At 32.1% G+C, this 14,607-nt stretch overlaps 2 protein-coding genes across 2 annotated transcripts in view; both read left to right on the forward strand.

Moving 5' to 3' along the window:
* Positions 1-8,820, forward strand: part of LOC129975952 (carbonic anhydrase 14-like) — a 28,244-nt gene extending 19,424 nt beyond the window's left edge. Inside the window, exons 6-8 of the mRNA XM_056089259.1 lie at positions 3,709-3,774; positions 6,607-6,834; positions 8,588-8,820. Of these exons, the coding sequence (XP_055945234.1) occupies positions 3,709-3,774; positions 6,607-6,834; positions 8,588-8,710 (417 nt within the window). The 3' untranslated portion in view covers positions 8,711-8,820. The remainder of the gene's footprint in view (positions 1-3,708; positions 3,775-6,606; positions 6,835-8,587) is intronic.
* LOC129975949 (carbonic anhydrase 12-like) overlaps positions 1-14,607 on the forward strand; it is a 137,576-nt gene that overhangs the window by 50,766 nt on the left and 72,203 nt on the right. The window lies entirely within an intron of this gene.

Below are 14,607 nucleotides of genomic sequence, written 5' to 3' on the forward strand. Positions count from 1 at the left end.
TAAAAACATTTGATGTGCATTTACACTGGCACAATTTATAAGGTTTTAAATTGCATATTTCATTATTTTGAATCATTTAAAAACGAAGATGTCATTATTTTTCAATAAAAAATAATGATTATAAACAATATTGAATTCTGATAAAACTGCTACGAGATGTTTCAGGGCCTGGATAACTAATACCTAGGTAGTCAATTATGTGGCTCTAAAATAATATATTTTTTCAGTGTCCAACCAATTTGCTGATTTGCACTCAAAAACTGTATGTTTTGTTATAATAGAAGATGATGCCATTTCTTCTAAAATATAATACATCAGCTCTTTAATGTTATTTATGCATTTCAGATTAACAGAACTATTTATGATTAGTTCTAATTTTAGACATATGCTACCGCGTTGCAAATGTTATTGCTCGATACAAAAATATTACAATGATTTATTTAAATTAATAATAAGGAAATATGAAGAAAATTTTATCCTCCATTGACTGCTCTCTCTCTCTCTCTCTCTCTCTCTCTCTCTCTCTATATATATATATATATATATATATATATATATATATATATATATATAATGAAATGAGATCGAATATATAATGATATTTTTTGTTCAACGATTCTGCTGTGCAACGATTCGCAAAGTGTTATTTCAGCGATCGGGGTTAAAAAGAAACAGAAGTCTTCCCATTCACTATTCTTAGAAACCCTCTGATTTTTGTAGCCGTACAAAATAAAGGAAAGCAATAAAGTTTGACTTGAATGAGCGGTAACTTGTTCCTACCCTTAGGGACTCTTGACCCCACATGACGTTTGGGGGAAAGCAAAAATTCGGCTAACGCTTTCAGTGCATCTCGTTTGGAAAACCGATGCGCTTTTACGATACATTACTAGTCTGGCGTCTCTCGCTTTTCAGAAGTTTCACACGTAAAATGAAACCACCCAGAGGGTTAAAATATTTCATGCATGCTTCTTCCTGTCTATTTTGAAATTTACTTTACTAATCAGAGTACTGGACAGAGTAATTTACTTTACTAATCAGAGTACAAAGACTTTCCAACTTGCACCGTGCAAATATTCATAATTGAATTGTGACTTTATGGTATGAGACTACGATCGGGATGAATTTTCTGAAAAACGCTCCAAAATTGTTATATTTTTAATATTTGTATAAAAGGGGGGGGAAGCATCTATGGAACAAAAATATATCAGTTAAGTGCCAAACGTTTTTCAAAAATTGGAAATAAAGGGCTTCTTTTGTTAAAAAAGAGGTATGAAGCAAGAATCTTCTAAATGAAATGTTTAACAAATGATTTGCTTAAAATTTTGCAGGTAGCTTAAAATATATATTATCTAGTTCCTAACCGAAAAAATAAGTTCTCTTTCTATTCATTCTTTTAAATATTGGGGTTCGACTGAAAAATAACACGAAATTTTCATTTTTCTCACATTGTGAAGCACTAAAATAACTATAAAATATTTGTAATTAAATCAATTACTTATTTTCTTGTTTAGAAACTGCAGAATATATTGAGAAACTATTATACCAAATTTGAACAAAAAATATCCATTAGATTTTAATTTATGTTGTTTTTCGCAAGAAAATTCTATCATATTCTGTATTTGAGAAAATAGCAGTGTAGCACTTCTTTTTCCCCTTGTGCAGAGAGCGCCCCCTTGTGGCATTTTATGGAAGACAAGCAGTTGGATGGCAGACCTGCATCCTGAGGTCGACTTTTTTTTCCCATGCGCAACCCTTACGTTAACGCCGAATGCTTTCGGTTCTAAACGGTGAAATCCTTCCACCATACGGTTTTCTTTAACTTAATTATTTATGTGTGTTTATAAATTTTGTATGTAGCTGTGTTTGTGGAAATTAAAACTAGTGTATTTAAAACCGGTCAACTGATTAGAAAATCACAACACACTCACTATAGCAGTTAAAAATGTAAAATAACATTAAAACATATGTAAATGAAATATAAAAATCAGTGCAACTTAAAAAAAATAGAATTAGTAACAAAATTCTAATGGTTTTTTTTTTTTTTTAAGAAACCTTTCAAACATTAAGAATATTAAATTAAAAGAAAATAGTTTTGCAAAAAATTGACTTTTTAACATACCTACCTGAACTTTGATAAAGGTTAGAGAATTTAAAAGCAAAGGAGTCTCAAATTCTTAAAACCTTGTTACCATGCTTTATGAGCAATAGTTCGTCATAAATTCGCCATACTTCAAGTCATGGGAATGTAAATATCCGCTGTTGATGCCGGGGTCTCGATGTGGTGAGATCCTTGTGAAATTTCACAGTAAAGCGATACACACTAAAGCGATAGAAGAGCATTCCGTATTAGCACAAAATGCCCAAAAGCATTATTAAGATTTCTATACAATGCTGACTTGAAATAATGCATTATAATCCCTGTTACAGAGAGGTTCATGTCATCGGAGTACGAATATTAAACCCATACCATTAATGCATCCAACAAGGAAGTAACAGCCAAATACTATACTGAAGGCTTTTCATCTCTGTATCTGAGCCCCCACCTCCACGAGGGACTATCTAATTGCATACAGACGATTCTAAAGTGATAGGGCAAACGTTAAGGGTAGGTTAGGTTAGGAATGTAATAATGTCCTTTTTAGAACAAAACATAGTATTACTTACAGTTGGATTTTCGAGACAGAGGAAAATAAATGAAATGAATGTACTAGATAAACTGTGCGTCGGCGCTGCCGAGCTTTTTTAATTCTTATTTCTCATCAGAAAAATTAATAAGGCAAAGACTGCCCTTTTAGTAAATAAATGTAAACGAAAATAATTGGCATGACACCATATTTAAATTTTTTGACAACATTTAATTGACGTAGGACGAAACATAACATATATGAACACTATTACAAAATTTAGCATGAGAACATCATAGAACTCCGAACATCCATCTCTCTCCGCACCGTCTCTCCCGCCGTACTCCTTCTCCACACTCTTCCCTTCAGTTCGTTTTCTGGTTCTAATCATCCGCAGCGCCCTCACACTGTGCAATACAGATTTCATGAAATTTTAAATTCATAATTTCTCATGTATTCAGAATGATAGATACAATTGTCAGTAGGAAATATTATTTAAAAAAAAAGAACCTTTGGAGCATGTTGTATTTTAAGCGTATATTTGTACTGTGTTTTGTAATATTGCATTTTAAGTTGGCTAAACGCTTTATTCAAAGGATTTTCGGAGGGAAAAATAGTTGAATTAGCACTTGGTGCTGGAAAAATTGCACATGTTGAATATAGTAATTCACGTGTCTGTCTTCTTATAAATTTGTTCCATTTAATTTTGAATCCCATCCTTAATCTGATATGTCCGTTTCTTTTACTTAGTTCACTGGCAAGGACAACTCATAGCAGGTGTCCTTTCAATTTACAATCCCTTGTTCTAACGTAAAAAAATGTCATTTGTATAAGCGGGGAAATATAAGCAACATCGTAATGGGGACCATTTTACACTTATATCTATACGATTTATTCAGTTCAACTGGGGAGTTTTGACAGGGTTTGAACAGCACCTTTGCAGTTGCGGTTATTCTATCATTACAGATGTTAAAAAATTTCAAAGTACAGAAAAGTGTTATATTTTTTAAAGATTTTATTAATAATAAATTGATAAAGTTATAATTAACAGCAGTAATTAATATGGCATATTTAAATTTTTTAGGTGCATTACGTAACTCATAAAGAAAACGATCCGAACGCTGTTGCCGTTGTTGCCGCTCTTATGGAAGTAAATATTTTCTTTTATTTGTTTTATAATGAGATGTTACTTTTGAAGCCATTTGTTTTTCTTTATTTTATTGATTTCTTAAACTAAAACGTATTGAATATGACAGACACACAGCGCATTTTTTTTCGTTCATATTGTTTCTAAGCATGTGCAAAATTTATTTACCTTGAAAAAAACAATTCAACATGCATTTTTAATGATTAATTTAAATAAAGTTTTAAAGAGGTTTAAATTTCTAATCTGAAGTTTCAAAATATAATAACGTAAAGGCTTAAATTAAAATGTTAAGGTTATCTTTATTTTAGTTTTAAAATTTAACTCTTAATCATAAAGCATCAATATGGCGTATAGAAAACATGTGTTTAATACCGTCGCAACGTGCATAAGTGTAAAGCCATTAACTAAAATATGAAAAAATAATGCTGTATACTAAAGCTAAATTTTTTTTTCAGATATTAAACTTTAAAAAACATTATATAAAATGAAGTTAAAAATTATTGAAAAGTTAATTCTTCAAATATTAAAATGTGGTTAATAGGTAATTTGGGTAATATTATGCCCCTAAATTGTTGCGGAAAATATAACATTTTCCACGGATTTTTAATGAAATGTCTAATAAGATTTTTTTGGAATTTCACAATGCCCATGAAGATCATTTCTAATTGCTTGTATCATGACTCTCTAATGACATGCATTCCTTTCACTCTACAGGCGCCATCTATTGGCAGAATATGAAACTAAAGTAAACATTTTAAAGAAATGACTTTTTTTAATTCAATTTTTCAGAAAATGGTTTATTCCATTAAATAAATTAAATGAATAGTTTTGAAAAAAATTAAAATTAAAAAGTAAGCTGAAATAGATAAATTAATTCAATCACACGTTACTTAAAATAATAAATTAATATTAATAACAATTAATAAATTTTATATCCAATAATAATTAATAATTTTTAATTAATAATATGATTGAAATAACAGAAATTTGGAACGAATATTTAAAAATAACAGTAGAAAAATTATTTGTTATTCAAAAAATCATGGATTATGCATCTCTACTTTTGAAAGAAATTCATTCAGAGGAAGCATGTCCGTCCGGCTGTCCGAATATAAGTGATTATAATAAATATAGAACGAAGAGAACTATAGGGGTGGACTCATACTTAACATCTCAACTATGGATACTTAACAAATCTAGAACCAAATCTATCCATTCACATTCATTTAAACACGATAACACAAGAATGCAATGACTAATATAAAATTTGATGTGTAATACTATTATAGTTCTATGTCAAATTTTAGTTTCATTTAAAAAAACGCGTCTAACACCAAATTCAGTTTTCGGGTGTAATTCACCGCATGCTTATGAATCGCCGTTAAAAAAATCGCCAAAGATCACACGACAGAGTCACTAACAAGCGAGAGTCGTCTCGCCAAAGCTTTTTCGCATACTCTCTAATAAATTTGTCATGCCAAAAAACGCCATACATGTCAGTGACGTACAGCAGTTACGAAGTATTAGCTTTTGGCTTGAATTTACCAGTTTTGCGGAATCTATCGTGTCATCCTTGGCGAGTTATTTGGCGATACATCCTTGGAATGAGGTTAATAGTATCCAAAAATCTAACTTGCGTTTCAGACAAACTTTTCTCAACCAATTGAACCAAAATTTGTCACAAAACTTCACTTGTCATCACAAAATTCAGTACCAACCGTGATATATTTAAGTCACTGGATTTTTTTAATTACAGCCATATTTCTGAAAGTACGGATCGCCCGACAGTCAACCCATTGTTGGATTTGGCTCAAAAGTTGACAGGTGTCTACATTATATATAACAAATCTGAGTATGGAATTTTATTTATCCAGCTCTCTTCGTTTTGCAATTATCATGTTAACTTATATTCGAACAGCCGAACAGACAAACATCCTCTGAACAGATTTTAAGCTAAATTTGATAGAAATTGGCAAAATTGGTGTGAAAAGCATATAACAAGTTTCAACCATTCATCCCAATGTGTGTTTGAGATATTTTGGCATAGAGGGATAGGCGGGTATTTTTCCATAAATGTGCTTTTCGAACTTAGGGAGGTTTAAAATGTGGAGATTGACAAAGTCTTCAGCACGAATTTTTTGACGATTACTGTACTTTCTATATACTATGTATATGAGAGAGTAAAAACTGCTAAATTCAAGTCAAAGGTTAATATTTCGTAAATATTGTACATCAATATTCGTCAATTGACCACTTTGGTTCGTATAAATTATACTTTTTGTTTTAATATAAGGCGAATGATATTGCCAAACCGCCACATTGGTGACCTCGGACGATGAACCTTTAACCTTCGTACAGCTGTTGTGGCGCCATCTACCCACAGCAACAGTGAGTCAAAGTCGTTAGACTCACTTGACGCAGCAACACAAAAAGGCCGCAGCAACCCAAAGTCGTCAGACTCACTTGACGCAGCAACAGCATCAGCAACCACTCACACACACACGCTCGCCATAATGCTTGGCACTACTCAAATGGGTACAAACGCATGAATCAACAGTTAATACATCACCACTCAACAGTCATATCGTTCGTCTCACCTCCGACTCACTATAGGGAGAGTCTGTAGTGAAAAGCTTATAAGATAGTTAACAGTTACACTGCCCGAGCAATTGCTTTTGTATTGTGGTCATGTTACTCGGCTGCGAACCACAAGTTCCCAGGTTCTATCCTCACTTATTACCTACCGCCACAATATCATGGTATAACTCGCTGTGCATCTTTTATTTTCTTTTTACGTAATTGTAGTTTAACCAGGTTTATTCTATGCATTTATAGGCCAATGACGACGATAACTCTGCATTCAGTCCAATAACAGAGGTCTTATCCGATGTTATGTATAGAAATGATTCCACAGAGCTCAAATCCGAGCTCAATTTGGCTGATCTTCTACCTCAAGACCCCGGGTCATACTACTACTACGAAGGGTCAAATTCAATTCCACCTTGTCAATCGGGATATGCGTGGTTGGTACTGAAGAACATTGGGGAAGTTGGAAAAGATCAAGTACGTATAGATTTGCATTAAATTTTAAAAAAATATTTTATAAATACCCACGAACTTTCCCATATAAGCCACCGAGTGGAAGTATTAAATGCATACTCGGCCATTTTTATAGATTTCATTCATTTCAAACATGTATAGCGCTTGCGCTTATGATAACAGGCACCCAAATCTTTTCTTTGCGATGAAGACAAAAACCTAGGTAGGTTATCAAGGTTAGTCCTGATTCACAGGTTCCTCCTGATGCCAAACTATCTGCGACACTATCTCATTCTCAAACTTCCACAACCAGTTTTTTTTTTTTTTTTTCCTGGTTTGATTTGATGAAAATTTGGAAGGTACGTGAGTATTTCGGGCTGAATTTTTTGAAAAACGTTCTTAAATAGTTGCATTTTTGAATATTTGCATAAAAAAAGATTGAAAAAACAGCTATAAAACCAAAATATCCAGTTAAGTGACAATTTTTTAAAATTGGAATGAAGGGCTTTTTTCTTAGCTAAAAATTGGTATGAAACAAAAACTTCTTGATTATAGGTGTATCAAATGATTTGCTTAAAATTTTGTAGATAATTTTAAAAATGTATTATCTAGTTTCTAAGTAAAACAAATAAGCTGTATTTCTATTTATTCTTTAAATATTGGGGTTCAACTAATAAATAACATAAAATGGGCAATTTTTTCACAATGTGAAACACTAAAACTACTATAAAATATTTCTAAATGAATAGATTATTTATTCTATAGTTCAGGAACTATAAAACATATTTAGAAATTATTATACCAAATTAAAACAAAAAATTTGCTTTAGATTTTCATTTATGAGCTTTCTTGTAAGAAAATTCAATCAAAGATTAGAATTTGAGAAAATAGTGTCTAAAGATGTAAAATAGAATTAAAAAGTATGTGAATGCCAATATAAAAATTAATTTATCTTCCAGAAAAATAGATTTAGGAAAAAATTCTAATGGTTTTATAACGAAAACTATTCAAATATTAAGAATATTAAATTAAAAAAAATTAATAACTTCGCAAAAAATCGACTTTTTAACATAATCACCTACAGAACAACGATTTTCAAGATTTGAAGAAGCTTAACAAAAGTCCTAATGGCTAAAGAATTTTTTTTATTTTTTTAAACATTTGTGTACGAGTGGTAACATATATAAGGAATTACTTCAATAGACCAAATAAACATAGGTTCCTTCTGTATTAACTATTTAGTCATTAAATAAATTCCAGAGCTGTTTTAACATTATAACATTTAGAACTTGCTTTATAGAAATTATTTTTGTATTTTTTTTTGTAATTAATTTTCTTTAAACTACAATTATTCCCAAAACGTGTAAAAATTAATTTCTTTTTTTTTTAATATTTTTATTTAACATGAATTGCTTCATGTTTATAAAGATTCAATTTTAAAATAGATTTTTAAATTACTTCATGATGAGGCAGCGCAAATATGATTTTTTCTAAATGATTTTGGTTTCAATTTTAATGTATTCAAAATCCAATTATCAGTGTATCATTAATAAAATAAAATTTTGACTCAGATCCCATGGCGCCATCTAGTAGTAAATTTAGGACATAATTGATCTCAAGATTAAACAGAAGATATGATAAAAAAAATGATTTTCTGGTATCGGTACATTAATAAAAATGTGTTTTTAAAACTTTTCTTGGTTAAATTTATTTTACTGTACATTATCTTACAAATTATTTAGTTGTTCATAGTCCCTCCCCCCTCCTTTTTTTTCAGCTTGACACTTTCATGACCTTGTATTCAGTAGGAAAGGATGACGCAAGTGATTCTTGTCTAATGGGCCCCAACTACAGGCCCGAACAGAGTCTCGATCATCGACCGATATTCAGTTCAAAATAGAAAGAAAAGTGTTCACAGATTTTTTTTCCAATGTATAGCAGATGACAAATTTGTAATTGTAAGCATTTAAATAATTTCACTGGCAAATGAAATAAAACACATTCTTAAAATACACAAAAGAAATTTTGAATTTTATCTTTTGTAATAGTAACAGCTAGATTTCGATGTCTGAATTAATAATATTGTGAATACCAACTCAGTACTATGTTACATACTACAGCTAATGTTACATAGTACATCTAATAAAGGTATGCATGTACGGATGTCTTTAATTTAAAAATAACTTTCTTTCGTTTTCAACATTTTCGGAAATTTGACATAAATCTAAAATTTTAGTGACATCATTCAAATGCTATTTCTCTACGGGGAATTTTTTAGAATTATTGTGATACCATTCTCACACTTATATAAACCCACGAACAGTTAAACTATTTAAAAATTTGGTTTAAGATTTAATACATATGTATAATTCTATTAATAAAAATTAAACGAAAAATTTCATCCATCTAGCTATATGTATTTTTGAGCTATCGAGACCACATGTATGTGGATGAGAGAATGAGTAGATTGTCTGCAGGAGGATTTCGCCAAAGTTCGATAGAAATCTAAACTTTTAGAATAAAAGTCATTTAGAGAATTTCACGTCTGTAGGTCATTGCATTTTTAAGTTATTGTACTCTTTGACAAACAGAGCATCATACTTGTATATGGAAGAAGAATTATTGATTTTTGTTGTTGAGTATATATAGGGTTCTTCCAGAGATACACTTGAGTATATATAGAGTTGTGGCGAATTCGCGAGGATAGAACCTGGGACCTTGTAGCGATGACGAATATTTTACGAGCGGTTATTACGTAACCAATATCAAAAAGTCACAAATACAAGTGATCAATACTTTTCAAAGAGGGGTGTGATTCAAATCCTTGATACTATCTTACTGGTAATATTTCGATTACAGGTTTTGGATCACGATACAAACTAACAATCGATACGATATCAATGAAATTTGCCGGAGCGGTGACTTCACTGGAAAGTAACAATCGATACGATCTGTCCAATGGAAGCTCTCGAACATAACAGAAAATGAGAAATCTGTGAACGGATTGAAAAGTGAACGGACCGTTATTGGAATCATCGTATCACTGAATTGCATATCACGGAAATTTATCGGAGCGGTGACTTCACTGGAAAGTGTGAAGTCACCGCTCCGCTTCATGAGAGTAACCGGTCTTACTGGTATTCGTATGTGCTAATGCACTGTTCCATACAAATCGTTCTAAATTGCTGGTGATTTGACTTTGCATATATTCCATTTACTGCTGGCGCCATCTATTGGTAGAATATAGAACAATTTTAAGAAATGACATTTATATTTATTTCAAATTTTTCAGAAAATGGTTTACTCCAAAACAGAAATTAAATAAATAGTTTTGAAAAAAATCAAATTTAAGAAGTAAGCTGAAATAGATAAATTAATTCAATCACACGTTACTTAAATTTGTAAATTAAGTATTAATTACAATTAATAAATTTTACATTTAATATTAAATAATAATTTTAATAATATGATTGAAATAACAGATATTTGGAACAAATATTTAAAAATAACAATAGCAAAATTATTTGTTATTAAAAAAATCGTGGATTATGCATCTCTAGAACCTTGTGGTTCGCAGCCCAGTAATATGACCACGATAGAAAATACAACTGCTCGGGTAGCGTAGTTGTTAATTGACTTATAAGCTTTCACCACAGACTCTCTCTCCAGCGAGTCGGAGGTGAGACAAACGATATGATTATTGAGTGGTGATGTATTAGCTGTTGATTCTAATGCGCTTGTACCCATTTGAGTAGCGCCAAGCGTTATGGCGAGCGTGTGTGGTTGCTAATGCTGTTGCTGCATTAAGTGAGTCTGACGACTTTGGTTGCGGGTAGAGGGTGCCACAACAGCTGTACGAAGGTTGAAGGTTCATTGTCCGAGGTCGCCAATGTGGCGGATGTGATGGGCGAGGATAGATCCTTGGAACTTGTGGTTCGCAGCCCAGTAACATGACCACGACACAAAAGCAATTGCTTTGGTATCGTAGTTGTTAACTGGCTAACTGGCTTATAAGCTTTCACCACAGAGTTCTTTTTGTTTTACGCTTCACAAAACATTACATACCTCTCATAACAGCTTATAAACCAGCGGCACTGGTCTCCCCTGAACTTTCTCGCATACTCTCTAATAAACTTGTCATGATAGAGAACGCGTTACATGGCAATGGCGCACAATCATTACGAAATATTTTTTGACATGCATTTAGTATTTTCATTGAATCTATTGCGTCATTGACGAGTTATTTGACGATTAATCCCTGGCATGCGTTAATGGTATCCAAAAATCGAATATTTGTTTTAGACATGTTTTCCTCAAACAGTTGAAACAAAATATTCACACAAAACAGCCCTTGGAGTCACAAAATTGCATACCAAATTTGGGATTTGGTCTTTGCGTTTTTAATTTATCACATTTTTATGTTTCTGAAAGTACAGACCGACAGACAATCAATCCATTGTTATATTTGGTTCAGAATTTCACAGGTGTCTACACTATGGATGTTAAATCTGTGTACCGAATTTTATCTGTCTAGCTCTCTTCGTTTTGTAATTATCGTGTTAACTTATATTCGAACAGTCGGACAGAAGGACTCCCTCTGAACAGATTTTATTCAAAATTTGGTAGAAATGTACAAAGTTGGTGTAAAGACCGGATATCAAATTTCAACAGTCTATATCATAGTATTTTTGAGTCATCTTTGTCACAGACAGACAGACTAAAAATGTGTTTATCGAACTCAGGGAGTTCCAAACCGTGGAGATTCGTCAAAATGAGTTCAAATTTTTTTGACGATTACTATACTCTCACAATACTCCGTAAACGAGAATGTGAAAAGCTGCCTGAAGGGGGAAAGAACAAATCTCAAAGTTGTAACTCAAAAGAACTTTTCTACAAACTGCGCTGATACGTGCTGACATAACTAAAACTTTTAAGCCTTAATATTAAGCAAATGCAGAGGCATAGGAAAAAAATGTTACTATAAATATTGTATGAAATTAAGATTCGTTTGCTGGTAAGACAGCTCACAAAATCCCCCCCCCAAAAAAAAAACCCCCTAATATTCTTTCATATGAGTATCAAAGAAAATTCATTTCAAGTTTCCAAAGACCTCTCTGATGCCTTTTGTGCTTGGACACTTCGATAATGATGATCATGTTGAGATCTCTGATGCTACATATCGGGGAGACATTTTTCTGTGCTAAGTGGATATTCCCCTGGAAGGGCATCTCGACGAGAAACTTCCGGCATGATGGTTGGTTCTGGCCATCCTGGATTGTACACGAAAAGTTGGGGGTCTGGCTCTTTCCATCAATGACGGGATGAACTTCCTTAGGGAAGGGTTGTACCGTGACCGGTGATGGCTTTTAGGACTCAACCACAGTTCCCGCCTATATTACTGCAGCGACGGTCCGGTCATTCAGATTTTATCCGTGTGCCTTCGGGTGGGTCAGAGTGTCAGTGATACGACTATGCAGTCGATGACAGGACAGACATGTACCGACATGGTGTAACCCTATTCTATCTAGAATTATGAAGCAGTACGGACTTGTCCCGCTTTTCTTTATATCTGCGCCATTGGCGAGGGCCAATCTCGCCAACCACTTCTCACGGCACTATGCCAAGATGAAATGAGCAAAACAATATAAATCTCGAATATTCTATCTTGAAAGATAATTAAAAGTTATCTTTTTTAATAATTACTGCAGCAATTACTTCATATTTGAATTTTTGATATCCCAAGACAAATCCGGAATGTGCTCAAATACATGTAGGGTAATGCTGTGCCTATTTCTCTGCAGCGGCAGAAAATATTATTGATAAATTCAAGTCTATGGAGACTGGTTAGGAAACAGTTTGCTATTTTTCCTAGTCCAGATGATAGATAGCTGTTTCACCTGAGATACAATTAAGTTAGTAAAAAAACAAAAAATATTGTAATATATACATAATAATTTTGAAAAATTCATTGAAATTACTCAGAAATAAAATTGATACCTATGTAATTTTTTTAAAAATTTAATATGATTTGGAAATAGTTTTTGTATGGTAATAGGCTTCGAAATCCTTTTTTTAAATTACAGCTAGTCACCCCTTTACCACAGAACTAAGTCGTATAAACAGGGGTTATTGTGACTGGCTATTATGCTAATTAACTATCCAACTTTCGCATAAGAGAACAACAGCCAACAAAAGTTCAAAGAATTTTCGAACTGTTAACAATAAGCTGGAAAGTTTTGCATAATTTTTTTAATGTCTTTGAATTTTTAGGGCAATATTTGTTAAAACTATCATTATTCAAAATGAATTTTCCTCTAATTTCATTAAGTTCGACACATTCTGTTATGTAGTGCCGAACGGAGCCTATTTCCCCTACACCCCTCTGTTGCCTTGCATCCTTCCGAATCTGTAGAAGTATTCAGGAAATCTTCCATGTCCTGATATAATTTGCATTAGCATCGGGTGAAATATTCTTTTTAAAATCTTTGATTCCGGTATGAATTCATATGTTATGTGTCCTTTGCATGGTATTATCTATTTACCCTGTCACTGCATAGTCATTTCTCTTTTAATTTCCTTCTTTAACATTTTCGAAATCATTGAGTGGAAATGATGAAATTTGGATTAATTTTTAGTTAAAAATCTAATTTTAATGTTTGATACTCCCTCTGTAAGCACTTACTTACCATGAAATAATTACCTGCTGAATTTTGTAGATCTTAGTCCTCAATAATATGCTCAGTTCAGTTTCTGCCCTGTAAAGTACTGATCGCGATAGTGTGTTCCATTAAGCAACTCAGAGATAAATCAACTTATAAATCATGTAAAAATCGAAACAAAATATATGTGATTGACAAGTAGAATCATCAATGCATAATGTATGAAATAAAAAAAAAATTGCATTTTCAATCATTTAATTCTCCACAATTGTTCTTGAAATTTCTTCAAAATAAGAAACGATTTTTCGTATTTAATTACCCACGAATGCTTAAAAGATATAAATGATTAAACTTTATGTAATAATAAATATTTGTTAAGAAAAACCTCCTGATAAGAATCCAACACATTGGATATGGGAAAACGGCACATTATGTTCTAGAAAGTATGAAACATAGCTAATAAAACACAGCCGAAGCATATATAAAGACCAGTATTTGTAAACACGCACAATACAAGAAAATGGTAATAGAGATCAAAATTCACACGTCTCCATAATCAGCACTTTAGACAGAGTATTAACTGAATCACAAAACTCATGTTTCTATAGATTTTGTATTTATAGAGCATGTAATTTTCTAGATGAATCTTCTGTTCTCGGTTCCTATTAAAGACAGAATCAAATTTACAGCATTTTTCAAAATCTTCCTTCTGTGGCCAATGTCGGGGGTCATTAATCTAATATCCATTAAGAATGTCTGTATTTATAGAGCATGTAATTTTCTAGATGAATCTTCTGTTCTCGGTTCCTATTAAAGACAGAATCAAATTTACAGCATTTTTCAAAATCTTCTTTCTGTGGCCAATGACGGGGGTCATTAATCTAATATCCATTAAGAATGTCTGTATTTTCTTACTATGACTCTAATTATTATGAGAGGAAAACAATAGTACAGAATCGTAACGGTATTCTGCGTTAACCCTTTAAAGGACTATTTTTTTTAACCATGATATATTAAAATATTTTTAGGACTGAAAATATCTTAAGAAAAGTAATTCAATTAGTTTATTAGAGAAATGTAATTTGATTAATTAATTTGGTTGGTTAATAATTAAATAACAAATCAAGATACACCATTT

This window comes from Argiope bruennichi, chromosome 7, assembly GCF_947563725.1.
Source record: "Argiope bruennichi chromosome 7, qqArgBrue1.1, whole genome shotgun sequence".
NCBI lineage: Eukaryota > Metazoa > Arthropoda > Arachnida > Araneae > Araneidae > Argiope > Argiope bruennichi.